Genomic DNA, 16,423 nt, shown 5'->3' with positions numbered 1-16,423 from the left:
CCCATTCCTTTCATCTAACAGCCCATCTAATCCTTCGACACAGCCGTCTCAACAGCAACCTTCTCGCTCTGCAAAACACTAATCTCCTTCTCCACCTCCCCACTACTTCTCGCCTTCCCATCCTCCTCCCCCCTTGCAATCCCCGTACACTTATACTTTGCAAACTGCCTCGCACTCAGCCTAGCCTCGAACATCTCGTCAATCTCCTCCAGCGTCCGATTCTTGACTTCAGGCAGGAAGAAAAACACCCACGTTGCTGCAAGCGCGCACGATGGCGCCCATATGAATCCGTATCTGGGGCCCCAATTCATGGCTGCGGGATTGATAAAGTACGGGGCTGTGAATGTAGTGAGCCATGCGCCGACGAACCCGGCACTGGCAGCGAGACCAAACGTGTGCGAGCGAAGACGTTGCGTCGGCAATTCACCGCCTGATAACCATGCGTATGTCGATATCATGCCGTTGTAGCTGAACATGTAGATAGCGGTTAGACCGACGGTGACTTTTCCCGTGGCCTTTGCGTTAGGTGCCTTGTGGTATACGACTGCGATGATGAGCTGCAGGATGCCGCAGATGAGGAGACCTGTCATGAGGAGGACTCTGCGGTTGCCGTAGCGCACGACTATGAGCGAGTTTGCGATGAAGGCGATTATGCTGATGGCGGAAAGGACGTTGGACATTGCGAAGGGATCGGTGACCTTGGCCATTTGGAGGAAATAGGCTTTGTATGCTGGGGGTTTGTTAGTATGGGAATTTCATACATGGCCAATACCTCTGGTCTATGAATGCTTACCGATAATGAACATGGAACCTGAGGCTGCTTGGAGGAGGACGGCAAAGACTGCGAGAAAGGTACGGCGTCGGTCGACGGGGTTACTGAACATGTCAACCCATCCTATGCCGGAGCTGGTCTCTTTTTCCTTTTCAATTGCTGCAAGAATGGCGGAGGCCTCTGCACGGGAATCATGACGACTTGGACGGAGCCACTCGAGCGCTTTGACACCTTCCTCAAAGCGTCCCTGGAGGATGAGCCACCTGGGACTCTCTGGGATGAACCATACAGTAGAAAGAATAACAAGCGGAAAGATGTATATGAGTCCAAGGGGAATAAGGTAGGCGGATTTATCTGGGCGTTTGGCCGTAGCCCAGTCGACAATGGTTCCAATCAGTGTTCCAAATGAAACAAAAAAGTTGAAGCCAGTGAGAAACACGCCGCGTAGTTCAGCTGTGCTACTCTCCTGCAGGTACAGTTGCGAGAAAGTCATAAAGTAGCCATTCGCCAAGTCAATGATCAAACGTCCAGCGTAGAGCGCCCCAATGTTTTCAGTTGCCATCATCAAGACGTTGGCGATGCAACAAGTGACGCATGCTAGAGCGAGGCACATGCGGCGACCGAAACGAGTAGAAGGAACGCCAGCAGTAGCGGAGCTGATAAAAGCCCCAAGCGTCATGAGTGAGGAGATGAGCTGTTGTCTTTCTGTCTTGATATTCCATCCTGTGGGTGTCTTGTTTGTACGATAACCAAAAACCTAGACGGAAGGTCAAAGATGAATTCTCTGGCAGACATACTCTGGCAATATGTACCTCTAAAAATCCAACCATTGCTTGCAGCCCTCCAATCATGCCAAAGTCGAATCCGTACTGAAACGGGCTCAAGATAACAATGCCACAGGCGATGAACAAGCGTGTATGGTCGCGCCATGTGTATCCATGATTGTCAGACATGGTAACGGATGTAACAAAGTGATGTGAGACCGTGCCAGCAGATTGAGCAGTACACAATTGAGGAAAGACATGGTTGCCTTATACGTTGAAGATCATTTGCCCAGACTGGGATGAATGCACAGCGATTTACCCATCTGCCGGCATTGTATTGCCAAGGCATGCTCTGCAGGACACCTGAGTTACACAACCCCACAAGGCGAATACTCTCCGCTCAAGTACAGCCAATGGAGGGGAGTACTAGGCGACGCATGTCATCTGGACGTAGAGAGGAGTGGATGTAAGAGGATGATTGCTGTATGGATAGATTATGCGTAGGTTCTTGGTTTCTGTATTGCACACTTAGTCGAGAGCCATGTTGACCTTGTTATCTCAGTTGCCGAGTGGCTTGGCAGTTCAACGTAGCCATGTATACCTTGGATGCCAGCAAAGCAGAGGTTTTTGCATTTCGATGCCCGAGGTCTGGAAGTGTTCAACCGGATCAAGCAGCCAAGAAATGTGGCTGCTCGTGACGACGAAACTCGGTATTAACATTCCGTTTGGCAGGGGAATAGAGCCAAGATAAGCTCATGAAGTATGGGGTACGGCAATAGTGGCGTTGGGGATTGTGGGTCGGTCGGTGGTTGAGCGGGGAAATCAAAGCTTGATTACATGGTACTATGTTGTTTGAGAGGGAGCATTGAGGCACACGAGGAAGGAAGGGAGGTTGGTCCCTCTCACCCCACCATACGTACACTCCTTTAGACCATGCCGCGCATATCAACGTCACTCATCCGCAAGGCACGTGCGATAGATCCTCTTCTTCCCGCTCTTCTCGCACCTTGCCGTGAACTGCAGGCTGCGCAGAACGAGTTGCGATGGCTGCGCGAACACGTCGAGGAAGTTGGCCAAACACGACGCGCCAGGCCAGACAAGTGGGCCAAGAGAGCCTTGTTGCGCCAATTGGTTCACGAAAGATCACGAGGAAAGCCACTCCAGTACATACTGGGCACAGAACATTTTGGTGATTTAGAAATACGATGCAAACCTGGCGTACTGATTCCAAGGTATGACAAGTTCGCAGTGTTGACCGCCTTGGCTGATTTGTGCACCAGACCAGACACAGCGGCTTCAGTCACGCATTTTGTCAGTCTTCTTCGCAACGCGAAAAATCTTCCACCAGAATTGCGTCTTCTCGATCTCTGTACCGGTACCGGCTGCATCCCCCTTCTCTTCCAACATGAACTACTATCTGCACGCAGCGACATTAACTTGCGCCTTCTCGGCGTCGATGTGTGTGACAAAGCGATATCTCTGGCTAAACACAACCTACAAAGGCTATTTAAGGACCGCCAACTCAACGCTAACGGGCAAGTTCATTTTCTAAAAGCCGACATACTGATTGAACCATTCGCGGATGATTACGGACAAGTCCTTCCGTTAAAGACAGCCCTCAACTATTCTACGCAGCCGGTTTACTGGGACATAGTCATTTCCAACCCACCTTACATCTCACCCTCTGCCTTTTGGAAGACTACAACACGCTCAGTGCGTAATTTCGAACCAAAGCTTGCACTGGTGCCACCATCCAAGGACAAACAAACAGACACGCAGCAAGGCGATATGTTCTATCCGCGTCTGCTCAACGTTGCACGAGATGTGGAGGCTAAAGTGGTGCTACTAGAAGTTGCTGATATTGAGCAAGCTCTACGTGTGGCTAGGGTTGCCAGAGACTTGGAAATATTTGATGGCATTGAAATCTGGAGGGAAGATCCCAATGCTCCTACCACCGAGACAAGCAAAGATGGTTTTGACATTATTGGGCAAGGAAATGCCAGGACAGTCCTTTGCTGGCAAGGTCAAGGAGCATGTTGGCTCGGCAAAACCACGGCTATTTCTGCCGCACCTACGGCGGAGGGTGCAAGCCGCTTCTTCAGGAATACCCCAGCGACATCAGCAAATTCTACTGAAGCTTGTTCACCCAAGGTAGACACATATGACTTGAAGCCTCAGTTCGATTTGAATTTTTTCTGGCAGCAAAATCATCAGTCCACTAGCCGTCTTGGTAACCGGGCCTTCAAAATGGATTGGATGCGTGACAGATATTTGGTCCAAAAAAAGCCCTGATACTCAAGGGCATTGTGCGCACAGGGGCTAGAAACAAATTTGCTACTGCATAGCAACACAGAAACTATAGGGTTAGTAGAACGATATGTGCAAGACACGGCGACTAGAGATTGGTAAAGAGTTGTGGGAATGCGCAAGAGCCAAACCTGCCTGAGGACCTGGAGGCTAGCAGAGGTTGTCAAATTGGTATTATACGGGTAAAATGATATCTGGACGACGGCAGCTTGGTGGAAGAACATCTTGTCTTGAGGAGAATGATAAAGCATCAAGAATCACCTGGCCTTCTTTGCTTGAGTCTGGAACAGCTGTCGCTTTCTCCTGTCCTCCCACCGCGCCCAACCAGAATCGACCAAGTCCTCCTGAATGACGAGGTCTCTGACACGGAGTACCCTCAAAAGCCACGTATCGAGCGCCCACTCAATCCAACCTGCTCTTCGCAAGTATGTCGTGAATGCGAACCAGGCCAGAGCAAAAGTGGCGCCGGCGGCACAGCCAACAATGACCTGCTTGGGGGTGTGGTAGCTCAAGTATATGCGACTGACGGCTACAGCAGCGGCGCCAAGCAAGGCGAGGAGTGAGAGAACGATGCGGCCGCCCAAGGAGAAGGGAGTGTGGGTTTCGGTAGGATGCGGGACGTGACGAAAGATGAGGAAGAGGGCGAGGGTGACGGAGAAGAAGGAGACAAACTGGGCATGTGACGAGGGCATTCCATAGCCTTTGTTGTGCATTTCTGGTTGCGTAGCCGTTAGTACAGGGTGCTATTTGGGTTGGTGGACTGGAGTCGTGTGGTCGTACGCCTTGGTCGCTCTTCCTTGATATATCTCTTGAGCACCCAGTTCAGGGCCTCGCATGTCATTTGGCCGGCAAACATGAGGAATATCTCAATCTCGCGGTTCGACCAAATCAGCGTCGCATAGACGACGCACAGGGCCTGAGGGACGAGAGCCAGCCATGCGCACACCCACGAGACGCGGTCGGTCGGGTTCTACGAGCGTCAGCAGCGTGCGGGCAGTGACTGTGTGGGTGTACCGACATAGTACACATGGGTGAGGGAGAGCGAGGCAAGCGGAGGGCTGTCCATAATGCAGCGACAATGTGAGTAATGACGACAGACGCTGGGTGATGGTGGCGCATGCACACGCCCGGCGACGCCCTTCGAGACTTGGCGCGGCGCGGGCAAGGTACGCCACGCCCCGCCCGTCGCAGCCCTTATTGACAATTGACTCTACTGCCTATGGATGCATCTAGTATCTGAGACCTATCCGTTCTTCTCGCCCTTCACCATGGGCCTCTTCAAGGCCTCTTTTTCCTTTATGCGCTATCGATAGCTGCTGCCGCTGCCGCTGCCGCCGCCGCCGCCACCCATTCGCCATATCAACCCACCGTTCTCCCCGCGCCCGCGACACCAATCCGCCCAACGCCACCCACATGGCCGAAGCCACTCTGTACGATGAGCGCGCCGAAGAGCTCATCACCCTGCAGTCGATCTACCCAGAGCTAGTCATTCAGGAAAACAATCCCTACCAGGCCACCCTCCAACTGCTCATCGCCCCGACCAAGCCTATTCCCACGACCTTCGAACCTTCGCAGCATGTCGAGCGACTTGCCTACCTCCCACCCTTGTGCCTTGATATTTCCTTACCAGAAGGATATCCTGCGCAGGCTCCACCTGTAGTAAAGCCCTCAACTTCGCCGCCATGGCTACCCGAGGACATCCAGGCTGCACTATCTGCTGATGCGAAATCGCTATGGCATGATTATGGAGGAGATACCGTCTTATTCGCCTACATAAGCTCATTGCAGGAGCAGGCCGAGACTGCTTTTGGTCTGCAAGGACTCACCCTTCCTTCGAGCATTCAAAAGCACATGGTAGACTATGCTCGGCACATGAAGAAAGAGCTATTCGACAAGGAGACTTTCGACTGCCAAGTGTGCTTGGAACCCAAGAAAGGATCTGCCTGTTATCGTATGGCTCGCTGTAGTCACGTCTTTTGCATTGCCTGTCTACAAGATTACTACAACAATTGTATCAACGAAGGGCATGTCCACAACGTCAAGTGCATGTCCACCGAGTGTGGTAGTAGCGCCAAAAAGAAGGATCGACTTTTGTCCCCAAAGGAACTATTACAGATACCCGTATCACGTAGCCAGGTCGAACGCTACGCGAAGCTCAAGCGAAAGAAGAAGATTGAATCTGACCCGACCATTGTCTTCTGTCCTCGATCCTGGTGCCAGGGTGCCATGCGTACGGACAAATATCCCAAAATTACCGATGTTGGGCAAATGGACGACTCTGACTCGGAACCCGACGACACCCCAGAGATCTCGACTACTGCCGATACTGGGCCCGAAAAGCGCCGCGTGGGCGTGAGGGGCATGGAAAGACTGCAAGTCTGTGAAGACTGCAATCTTGCCTTCTGTGTCGTCTGCCTTGCTTCTTGGCATGGCGACTTTGTGCGCTGTGAGCCTCGAGATGCCACTCAGCTTACCGAGGAGGACCAAGCATCACTCAACTTCATTGCAAGGAACACCACACCATGTCCGTATTGCTCTGTGCCTTGCCAGAAATCTGTAAGTAGCCTCTTCTTTCCTACGCCTATAGCGCCCCCCCTTCTTGCTAACACATGTTAAAGTACGGATGCAATCACATCACATGCGCTCAGTGCAAGACGCACTTTTGCTACCTATGCAGTGCCTGGCTCAATCCAGATCACCCATATGCCCACTTCAACGATCCAAAGTTCAAAGACTGTTTCCAGCGCCTCATGGATGGGGCCGAAGGTGACATGGACAATGACGAGGTTCGATTCGGTGGACGTCGTGGCGCAGAACAACTTGCTGATTTTTGGGAGCAAGAAGCTCTGCGTATCCAGATGGACGAATTCGGTGATACATGATAGCATTCATAAGCGCTGGGTATACAACATGACGCAATTCAATCATCAAGACCAGAGCAGTGAACCTTGCGACCTTTCTCAATATTCACACTTTTATTGTTTCTATATTCATAAAGGCAGAGAGACTGCCCTTCGGCCTCGGTCTTGTATACCTCTTGGCCGTGTGACGCTGAGAGAGTCTTCAGTCTTCTCCACATTTCCTCGCCGACTTGAAAACCCGACCTTCTTGCTCGCCAGCTCATCCAACCTCTCGCAAACATCCGCATAAACCAACTCGACGCGTTTCTCCATCTCATCCACCATTTCCGTTGTGCTCTCCTTAAACTTAGCCAGCTTATCATCAAACACACGGTTCAGCTCCATGATGCTATCTTCCTTGACCATGACCACATCAAGCTTCTGTTCTTCAAGCAGCTCGTGAAATTCATCGTCAGCCGCGCTGTGAAGTTGCGATGCATGGTCGAGCGTCTGGGCGTATATCTCTTCAAGTTGAGCTTCGAGGCGAGCGGATACCTGGGCGTTTAGCAGGTTGCCGAGTGATGATATTGGTTTTGGTTTTGGTTTTGGCCTTGAAGATGACCGAGAGAGTGATGATGAAGGTGATGATGAGCAAGGGGCGGCAAGCACACGTGGGAGCATATCTGGTAGTATCGCCTCGAGCATTTGCGGAAGCAATGTTTCCAGTGTATTCTTGATTGCATCTTGGAAATCAGGCGCGCTGGTAATGGGAGAGGGTGAACGTAGTTTGGGATTTGGCGCGAACACAGATACCGCCGACGCCTTTTCGGTTGGTGATGACAACAGACATGACGTAGGCGAAAGCAGCGTGCGCTTTAAAGATGGTTCAGGTGATGGGCTGGTTGTGACTATACTTCCGTCTTAATGACAAGCCGAAAGGGGGTCTAGATAAGAACAGACTTACCTTGTCTTGGACGTTTCTTAGACGCTTCGATATACGGGGGAGGTGCTTCGGATGTGACATCATCTACTGGACCCAAGACGGACCAGTCTGCTAGCCTGAAATGTCTTGCAGAGGACGGATCCACAGGTATCCCAGTGAACTGTTCGGGATGTCTGATTAGGTGCTCGAATCGAGTATAGTGGTCCTTGTGTAGCCAGTTCCAATCAAACAAGACATGTATTTGAGTTGCACTGGCGAGCTTAACGAATTGAGCAAAGGCATCGCTGAACCCATCCTTAGGCATCGTTGGGCCGGAGGATATAGGGCACCAGACAGGGCAAGGTGCCTTGAGGGTCAAACACAACATTCTCAGTTGGGCGTTTCCCTGCCGAGCAATTTCATGCAGCCGGTTCTGTGGAAGGCTGGTGGGCGAGTACTGGACCGAAGTATTGTCGGGCACCAGATTGTCAGCATTGTAAAGGAGGGTAAAGGTTTGCTTGTCGTCAAATCCTTGGATGGGCAGTGAGTATTGCAAAGAGATAGTGGCTTGCATGCGAGCCTCGAGATATTTGACGGCTAAGCAACATGGCCATTGTGATGCACCATCAGACGCGAGAGAAGCCAGTACTGGAATGCCGCTTTTGCGAACGAGGTTGTAGATCATTGTTTATTAACTGTTCTATACTCTAAAAATACTCACCTAGAAAAAGCGATACCCCTCTTGCCCTAAAATGTCGTAGGGAAGAGGAACCCACCCACCCGGGCTTTGATTGCACAGTTGGCAATGAGCAGCCCTGACTCTGTCGCGGAAGCTCCCCCAGCCACCTCGTGAACCGCTGACCACGACGTGTTCACACTACTCGCGCCAGTCTGAACGACACCCCTCTAAAGCTGAAAGCCAGCACGTGAGCTAGGCTGACGAAACTGTGCAAACCGCGTCAAAGGCCTTGTGAAATTCGCAAGGATGGTGTGTTGAGCCCTGGCTACGAGAAGGCAAAGAGACAATGTATCAACGGCTGACGGGGTGTGTGCGCTGGGAGAGTCGCCGTCGGTAGGTGTCGAAGGAATGCGTATCGTGGAAACCAGCTGTGTATATGCGGGGGTTGCGTGTGATGGTGGCGAGCTGGTTGTGATGGAGAAGAGGTGGGGAGGGGGCTGTGGGGGTCTGATGTACACGATGGAAAGCGCGTTCGAAACGCGCTAGCCCAATACGGACTAGTGGTAACCATACGCCATCCTTCACTCTCGCGGAACCGAAATGGCCGGACATCTCAGGCAAGTGAAAGGGCTAGTTTCTTAGCGTTTTACTACTTAATTAACTTCATACGTAGCTATACCTTTATATATAAGGTCTAACTCTCTAAAAACTTAGATATCTATTAAACTTATATAGCGCTTTATTTTGTTTATTATACATATATTTTTAAATGTTATTGTTATGCTGATATTTAACGTTCAAAGTAGCTACTTTTGGTGGTGATTTGGTGTTGTCCGGCTATTTCAGTTCCGCCAGAGCTTCACTCCTCAGGCAACTACCTACCATTCTGGTAAGTCTGGCGACCTGTGCGTGTGAGCGTGAGCACACGTATGTCGGCATTGGGAATAGCGCTTTCTCGAAAACGCTAAGCTGAGGTCGTATTTACAAATCCAATAACCAGCCAGGCAGGAAAATACGACAATAGGCTCACGCGCAGGCACTGGTTTACCTGCTTTGTTATTACTCTGCAAGGATTGCGTCACTGAACATTCACTCCAATCCAAGAGTTCTTTTCCTAACTATGATAGCCCTTGTCTGAATCTGTCGTGTTCTGAGTCTTCACTATAGGGGCAAAATTCCGACTCTAGTCCTAAAGTAACAACTTCTAAATTGACTACACAGCCCCTTACCTCTACGGTCAAATAATTTCACCTGTGTGAACAGAAATATCAAGCCATCAAGTTCAGGTCCTTTGGAAAAGGGAAAGGTGAAGGCAAGGAAAGACAGCCTGATATATCCACAGGTGATGTTTTTCCGCACAATGAGCAAAACAAAGGAAGCCCAAACATGATATAGTAAACAGCACCATCTGTGAAATCACAGTAGCTAGAGATATGCAAGCACAGGAAATTTTTCGTACAAGGAAACTGTAGCGGTCGCTCCTTATCAAAAGTCCAGTCATTTCCCCCTTATATATTCGCACCAAAGCCAACAGATACGACCATATAATTACCCAACTGCTTGTCACTCTTTCCATACCAATCAGCAATTGATCAATTTTCCACCATGCGTTTCGCATTCTTCACCGTGCTTCTGGCTACTGCATTTGTCAACGCCAATCCCGTCCCCGAAAACCTCGAGGACATTGCCACCAGCGCAGAAGATGCACTGGCGAAGGCTGCAGCAAGGACACCTGAGCTTGTGAGCCGTAAGGACTGGGTAAGAGTATCGTCAATCACATCATTCTTTCTCTGCTTTCTAACAAGTTTTCCGATAGCTTTGCGACCCCGTGCTTCAGAGCTGTAGCACCGGAGATCCCACCGACGCTCATTACTGCCGACCTGTACGTTACTTCTTCATTGATATGTCCCATATACACGATGCTGATTGAGGCTTTAGAACTCGTGCACTGGATGGCATGGATGCATTCCCTACACCACCTCAACCGGCCAGATGTACGCATGGTGCTCGTGAGTGCTGCCAATCGCACTTGTTGCCTGTCAGAGCCGTGGCTATCATGGATATTCGTTTTGGATCCTTTTTCTAGTTTTGATACTACTGAAAATGTCCATACGTCTCTTGAACAACTCTTCATCTTTACACAAACACTTCATTGTCCTACCTTCAAGTGTACATTCGTAATCATAATCACGCGCGCATTTGGGCTTCCAATGTAGTGCGCAATCTGATCCAGTTCTCATTATCTTGACCAAGCAGAGGGTTAATTTGTTCATTTGATCTAAAACGCGACGCATGTTCAACACTAGTATAAGCAGGTATAAAACGTTCGGGATACACATGGTTGATGCTAGTATGATGGTAAGAATCTCCGTTTTGAGCTAGCGCTGGGTGACGCGAGCAACATGGGAGCATCTTAAATTATACCTAGCAGAGAGTAGCGTTAGATTGGATGGTAGTCAGAGCAGGTAAGGTAGCTAGACTAGCCAGGGTCTCACGGTTAGCACAGTCAAAGTAGCCGGGCAAACGTGTAGCAATCAAAGGCGTAGTCTTCTTCAATACCATTTCCGCGCTGACGACAGGATGTTCAAATGACCTCCTAGGCATTAGCATTCCCAGAGTGCATAGGATTTGAGCTGCACAGCCTGTTGCCACACGCATTCTTTCTCAGCGCCAAGCTGGATGTGGTAGCTCTGGCTTCCGCGGACCCGCGGCCTCCCCGTCTGAAGCGCATGGAAAAAGGAATCGTCATGCAATAATACACTGGACCACGCGTCAACTCAACCTTCACTTCTCATCCCTTGATTCCTAATCCCACTTGTATCTGCAATCCTAATCGCGAATGTCGTTCCTAGAGATGAAACGAGATCAGAGCATCAAGTTTTGTAGTCGGGCGCCGGGGCAATATGACAGTCAGAAAGGGACGGACCAAGGCGGAAGCGCGAGCAACTTTTTGATGTAAGCTCGCCATGGCGCATTCGATTGAACCGTAGTCTTCTTCCTAGCGTCGCAGCGCAACGCAAGCATCGGTTGTGTGTTCTCTTGGAAAGGTTCCCAATGCGGAATTACCATGACGAGTTCGTTGGGGATTTACCCGTTCCCGCCCCCGCCACACATGGATTTTCTCGGCAGATGGTAGAGCTTCGCCGGCTCAAGGCTTCCAGGGGCAGCCCTAAACCCCCATCGCCTTTCGCTTTCTACCACATGTGCGCAAAATTACACGTTTCCCTACCCTGTACAGAGATGCGGCTCTGAACAATAACTCGCGAATCATAAATTGCATACTCATTTACAACCTTGTTGTCCCTGGAAAGCTGACCGCTTAAGCACCTGCTTATATGGTAGAACCACTGCGGCGGATCCCTACATGATTCGGTGCCGGTGCTAGCAAAATGCGGAGGTTATTTCATGCGCAAGTACCATATACGACGGCAGTTGATTTGCTACAAATCGGGCATACGTAGTAGTACTCGCTTACTGACACAAGATCAACGAGATCTCGCCATCTCATTCGTACCAACCCCATTGCAATCCGCGTGCATCCTCACTTTCCGACTGCTGAAATGTTTCAAAACACCCTCACGTCATCTTCCAATCTACTGTTGTATCAGACGGCTGGTATGGCCCACCTTCCGCGGGGGACTGATGCAATCGGGCCGTGGAGGTCGAATCTCGGTGCTTATTCCAGGACATCACCGCATAATTGCACATGCTCCTCCAATCCCCTATGTTCTGCACAAGTGAAGGTGACCCATTTTAAACTTCTCAGATTGCTTATTCCCTTAAGATTAGCCTAAAAATCGGGCGGGGCCCGCCTGGTGTCAGACACTAAAATGACCTACTCAAGCTACGCTACGAGGGCCTTAAAAGGTTGGCTGTCCACGTCCTCTTGAGCCCAACCAGGCTTTCATTGCACAACAGTCAATCAAGCTTGCGAAGCATTCTTTTTGTGACAGACTCCACGTTTTCAACATGTCTGTTCAACCCTACGATCCCCCGGTTATCAACACCTTCCACCAGTGCGACCCTGCAGCCCACGTCTGGAAGCATGATCCCAACACTGTATACATCTATGGATCCCACGACTGGAACTCAACCAGGCAGCCCCCGGTGGTCAGTATTCAAGGATTTCTATCATGCGAATAAAATTTGACGAAAAACAGCAATACGACATGAAGGATTACTACGTGCTTACTCAGACCGATTACACCAAGCCTGCCACAGTCGGACCAAAGGTATAACGGTTCTTCAAGGAGAGATTGGTGGAAGTTCTAACTGACAAAAAAAATTAGCTTTTGGACCTTGTGGACATTCCATGGGCGTCGCAGCAGCTCTGGGCTCCTGATGCGACCGAGAAGGACGGCTACTACTACCTGTTTTTCCCAGCCAAGGACAAGGACGATGTCTTCCGCATCGGAGTGGCCAAATCTGACAAGCCCGACGGAAAATTCAAGCCCGAACCCAACCCGATTCCCGGCACTTACAGCATTGACCCCACAATCTTGGATGACAATGGCGACTACTACATGGTATTTGGCGGACTGTGGGGTGGTCAGCTTCAAGCATGGACCAACAACGTCTTGGTAAGCTTCCGCCTTTCTGCACAACCCCAGCTTGGTCAAGCCAATACTAACGCGATTTTCAGAACACGTCCCAATTCGGTAACATTTCTCCTTCTTCCGGCCCAGCCATCGGACCCCGTTTCGCTAAGCTCTCGGCCAACCTCACCTCTCTCGCCACCACACCAAAGGAACTCGTCATCTACGACGAAGACGGCAATGTCATGCAGGCAAACAGCACGCGCCGTTTCTTTGAGGCCCCATCTCTGAACAAGGTCGGCAACCTTTATGTCCTCCAGTACTCCACCGGCACCTCGCACACTATTGAAATCGCCACCGCTACCAAGCCTGATGGCCCTTACTACTGGAAGAACACGCTTCTGCAGCCTGTAAAGGGATGGACTACCCACGAGTCGATTGTCAAGTTCAAGAACGACTGGCTTCTGTACTATGCTGATTCTTCGCTTTCTGGCCGTGATGATCTCCGCAACACCAAGGTCAGGCAGGTCTTGTTTGAGAATGGCACCTTTACGCTTGCTCAGCCTCAGCCTGTCGTCACCCCTTAAGGCTAGACATTGTTTATATTCAAACTTGTACATATTTCACATGCCGCTCAACCCGCATGTTCACGATTTGCTACATACTGAAAGCGTCGTTTTCTACACATTAGAGTTGCCAAGTAATTAGATTTGACAATATATTTGCCAAGATGTGAACCGAGTTCCTGGGATAATACCGTTTGATGTGGCGTATGTTAAACCTGTTATGGGGTAGGTTATATACCTACCCTATTTAAGCTTAGTAGTAGAACGGACACTATAAGTAGACACTAGACCTTCGCTACATCATATAGACCTAAGCAATACAATAACCTTTGGCTCCTAACATTATCCTGAAAGGCCCAGCCCATAACAAAACCATACTCTTGGTATGGGATAGATTAAGCTTACATAACATTGTCTCCCTCTGTCATCAAACAACAGTAGAAATTAAAAAACAATATTCCGTGCGACACCATCAGCCTAAGATTCTTGGTATAGCCGTCCAATAATGACCTCGAGTAGGCATATAGATAATTCCTACATCAATTGGCAGTACTATCTTCAAATGCATCTCTGCTGTCGAGCTATATTTGCAGAGTATCTTGAGAAATTCTTCTATGGAGCAAAATACATAAGCAAAGCTGCAAAATCACTCTATTCAGTACATTCAAGCATGCCTGAGTAATTCATCCTACAGATGGCACGGTAAAGGTTGCTCTAAATCTGTGGACGAACCTAGGCTGGTGAATTGGGTAGAGTTACATAAAACATAGGTAGGGGTATGAGTGCAACGAACGTCAGCTTACGTGATACCCTAGTTATTCACCATCCAGAATGGACCACCAAATACCAAGTTCATGGAACAGTCCATGCATCCCCGCATTTCTAGGCACAATATACATATAATGAACAACATACTACTTCAATCCGAAGCCCCTTGTGTCGATTCAAATGTCTCATCTCATAACTAGACACGTCGCGCACAACGACTCCTTCCGTAAGCGAAAGCGTCAAGCATAACCTCAGCCTTGTTACCCAAGATTATCAATAAAATTTCTACAACGTTTCCTATCTCTCCTTTGATTTCTCCCCGAACTACCCAGCTCTCAAACTCTCAAACCCAAAACAATTTATATGTTCTTATCCCGGCAACTGCTGTCTTTGCCCGTCGCACCCGCAATCTGACACCACTGTCTCCAAGAACAATTGTTAAACACAACACTCTTTGATTTGTTGGCTTTGCACTCGCGCGCACCATCGGAACCTCGACTCGCATCCACCATTGAGGCTCTGTCGCCAAATCCGGCGCATACTGTTGCTGTGACGGCGTCGTTGGGGACCCCGTTCGCATCGTAGCAGTGGCAGGATTGATAGTTGGAGCAGGCGCTGGCTGCGAGGGGGAAGAGGAGGAGGGTAAAGGGCGAGAGCTTCATTTTAGGGGCTGGAAGGGGGAGAGGGTTAATTGAAGACAGTGGGAGATGGAGGTGAGGCAGGCCGTACTTTGTGCAATTCACACTATGTATATGAGTGTGGCAGTGAGGAGTTTGAAAGTGGTTTAATGCAGATGCTGTGATTTGTATTTAGGGGTAGGAAATGGTTTGATACTTATAGTTTTCTTTGCAATCTTCTTTAATTCTCATCTGGATGATTCTCGTGAGCCAAAAGAGTAAGGCAACACTACCACGGAGATAACCACGTGTGCTTGGCACAACTATCACAATGAATACTATAACATAATCAACTTTGTCGGTTAAACTCAACTGTTTCGCGCTGAACCTCAAACGAGCAGGTGATTTGCAACTATCATGCGCCAGTACGGACACAAGTAATTGACATGTACAACCATTATCATGCCAAGCAACAGAATAGGCACGACATCCAAGTCAGGGCCTGTGTACACTCACGTTTGAGCCCCGAATCAAGTCCCAAAAACATGGATGGAACTAGTAACAATGAACGATTGCAATCATCTCGGTCCGATACAACAGCATCAAAGTGGATCGGACCTCCGATTCATTTCCCCTCTAGCCACTATCACGGATAAAAAAATGCCAAGGTAAAGCCAGCACGCAAGCAGACAAGCAAAAACCGTGCACTCGGTAGACTTTCTCCCCAGACACACACACAAACACATACACGCCACTATTTACCGCACATCATTGGGGCCAAAGCTTCGTATTTCGACAGTCTAGTAACTACGCTCTGACCAAGCTCCGACCAAGGCGACCAAAAGCTTACTTTGCCTTACTCACAACACTTATATCCACACCATACTATCGCTATCGAACAATCCTGCATCCCTTTCCATCCTGTTCTAAACAGCTAGGATGTATCAAATATAAAAAAAGGGGCCGTCGACAAGCAAATTTAATTCGGAATCATCCGCCATCACACAAAGTGGGCAATTGTTCTGGAGTAAAGCGTGGATGAAAAGTGATAAAGTAATACTGTAGGCATGATTGCGTTTGTGTCCTAGTAGTAGCCCGGCGCAACAACGGGCACGTTTCTTACCCCCACCACCTCCCCTTCTCGACGGGCGCACGGAAGAAAAAGAAGCTGAGGAAAATATTCGGCACGTTGTTCGTTTGCCAATCATCGGTGGTTTCGGTCGGACCTGCCCAAGGACTCGGTCCGAGTTTGACTTGGTACTATTAGGTTACTGCGCATGACGTGATACCCGTCTTATCATTCACGTCAAACTTTATTTTCAACGTCGTTGTTATCACGGAAAGTTCTTTTTTTCTTCGACTGGTTGTTAGTACTGAAAGCTTTTTTTGGGCAATGACACAACTGGTGGTTCCGGGGAGGTTGGGACTCTCTTGGGGTTAAGATAGTAGGCATGTATGCATGGGCAAGTCAATCCTACAAATCTTGCTGATGTGCAATATGTGTGCGCGAGACCCGCTTGTTTCATATTGTACGTGCCCTGTAGTAGTTATCCGAGTTTTTAACGCGCTAATCGCTCAGTACCTACTTGGACCATAGTGGATCACATTTTTAACATTATGCCAAGACAAGTAGCTATTGCTAGTAGCTCTTAA

General features: G+C 49.4%; 8 protein-coding genes across 8 annotated transcripts; 4 read left to right on the top strand and 4 right to left on the bottom strand.

Moving 5' to 3' along the window:
- Window positions 1–26: 26 nt before the first annotated feature.
- Window positions 27–1,744, bottom strand: PSV08DRAFT_380647 (general substrate transporter; the record flags this gene model as incomplete). The annotated part of the gene is made up of 3 exons (XM_014225295.2): window positions 1,585–1,744; window positions 794–1,529; window positions 27–730 (listed from the first exon to the last, which is right to left on the bottom strand). Exons 1-3 carry the CDS (start codon window positions 1,723–1,725, stop codon window positions 27–29), a joined length of 1,581 nt encoding a protein of 526 aa, XP_014080770.1. The 5' UTR covers window positions 1,726–1,744.
- A 725-nt stretch (window positions 1,745–2,469) lies between these two features.
- PSV08DRAFT_380643 (S-adenosyl-L-methionine-dependent methyltransferase) lies at window positions 2,470–3,860 on the top strand (the record flags this gene model as incomplete). The annotated part of the gene is made up of 2 exons (XM_014225294.2): window positions 2,470–2,768; window positions 2,817–3,860. The coding sequence occupies 2 exons, from the start codon at window positions 2,470–2,472 to the stop codon at window positions 3,826–3,828; spliced, it is 1,311 nt and encodes a 436-aa protein (XP_014080769.1). The 3' UTR covers window positions 3,829–3,860.
- Window positions 3,861–3,945: 85 nt separating this feature from the next.
- PSV08DRAFT_14968 (phosphatidic acid phosphatase type 2/haloperoxidase) lies at window positions 3,946–4,935 on the bottom strand. The gene is made up of 3 exons (XM_014225293.2): window positions 4,862–4,935; window positions 4,624–4,813; window positions 3,946–4,558 (listed from the first exon to the last, which is right to left on the bottom strand). Exons 1-3 carry the CDS (start codon window positions 4,907–4,909, stop codon window positions 4,101–4,103), a joined length of 696 nt encoding a protein of 231 aa, XP_014080768.1. The 5' UTR covers window positions 4,910–4,935; the 3' UTR covers window positions 3,946–4,100.
- A 321-nt stretch (window positions 4,936–5,256) lies between these two features.
- On the top strand, window positions 5,257–6,774 carry PSV08DRAFT_209053 (RWD domain-containing protein; the record flags this gene model as incomplete). The annotated part of the gene is made up of 2 exons (XM_014225292.1): window positions 5,257–6,399; window positions 6,462–6,774. The coding sequence occupies 2 exons, from the start codon at window positions 5,257–5,259 to the stop codon at window positions 6,723–6,725; spliced, it is 1,407 nt and encodes a 468-aa protein (XP_014080767.1). The 3' UTR covers window positions 6,726–6,774.
- PSV08DRAFT_14967 (uncharacterized protein) lies at window positions 6,462–8,762 on the bottom strand. Its single transcript, XM_014225291.2, has 2 exons — window positions 7,648–8,762; window positions 6,462–7,591 (listed from the first exon to the last, which is right to left on the bottom strand). The coding sequence occupies exons 1-2, from the start codon at window positions 8,288–8,290 to the stop codon at window positions 6,834–6,836; spliced, it is 1,401 nt and encodes a 466-aa protein (XP_014080766.1). The 5' UTR covers window positions 8,291–8,762; the 3' UTR covers window positions 6,462–6,833.
- A 1,127-nt stretch (window positions 8,763–9,889) lies between these two features.
- PSV08DRAFT_355635 (uncharacterized protein) lies at window positions 9,890–10,297 on the top strand (the record flags this gene model as incomplete). Its single annotated transcript, XM_014225290.1, has 3 exons — window positions 9,890–10,042; window positions 10,101–10,166; window positions 10,223–10,297. 3 exons carry the CDS (start codon window positions 9,890–9,892, stop codon window positions 10,295–10,297), a joined length of 294 nt encoding a protein of 97 aa, XP_014080765.1.
- Window positions 10,298–12,178: 1,881 nt separating this feature from the next.
- On the top strand, window positions 12,179–13,406 carry PSV08DRAFT_365456 (glycoside hydrolase; the record flags this gene model as incomplete). Its single annotated transcript, XM_014225289.1, has 4 exons — window positions 12,179–12,394; window positions 12,445–12,516; window positions 12,574–12,864; window positions 12,927–13,406. The coding sequence occupies exons 1-4, from the start codon at window positions 12,254–12,256 to the stop codon at window positions 13,404–13,406; spliced, it is 984 nt and encodes a 327-aa protein (XP_014080764.1). The 5' UTR covers window positions 12,179–12,253.
- A 1,106-nt stretch (window positions 13,407–14,512) lies between these two features.
- PSV08DRAFT_355633 (uncharacterized protein) lies at window positions 14,513–14,815 on the bottom strand (the record flags this gene model as incomplete). The annotated part of the gene is made up of 1 exon (XM_014225288.1): window positions 14,513–14,815. One exon carries the CDS (start codon window positions 14,813–14,815, stop codon window positions 14,513–14,515), a length of 303 nt encoding a protein of 100 aa, XP_014080763.1.
- Window positions 14,816–16,423: the final 1,608 nt, after the last annotated feature.

Source organism: Bipolaris maydis, assembly GCF_028858645.1.
Source record: "Bipolaris maydis strain C4 unplaced genomic scaffold PSV08scaffold_14, whole genome shotgun sequence".
NCBI lineage: Eukaryota > Fungi > Ascomycota > Dothideomycetes > Pleosporales > Pleosporaceae > Bipolaris > Bipolaris maydis.
The sequence above is the reverse complement of the archived record's forward strand: the minus strand, read 5'-3'. Positions and strand labels throughout refer to the sequence as shown.

Excerpts from the sequence above, each read along its gene's own strand:
- PSV08DRAFT_14968 (XM_014225293.2), bottom strand. The coding sequence starts at position 4,909 with ATGGACAGCCCTCCGCTTGCCTCGCTCTCCCTCACCCATGTGTACTAT. Across the intron at positions 4,814-4,861 it reads CCCTCACCCATGTGTACTAT|AACCCGACCGACCGCGTCTC; the intron begins GTCGGTACACCC and ends TGACGCTCGTAG. Across the intron at positions 4,559-4,623 it reads CAAGGAAGAGCGACCAAGGC|AAATGCACAACAAAGGCTAT; the intron begins GTACGACCACAC and ends CTACGCAACCAG.
- PSV08DRAFT_14967 (XM_014225291.2), bottom strand. The coding sequence starts at position 8,290 with ATGATCTACAACCTCGTTCGCAAAAGCGGCATTCCAGTACTGGCTTCT. Across the intron at positions 7,592-7,647 it reads TAAGAAACGTCCAAGACAAG|TCACAACCAGCCCATCACCT; the intron begins GTAAGTCTGTTC and ends ACGGAAGTATAG.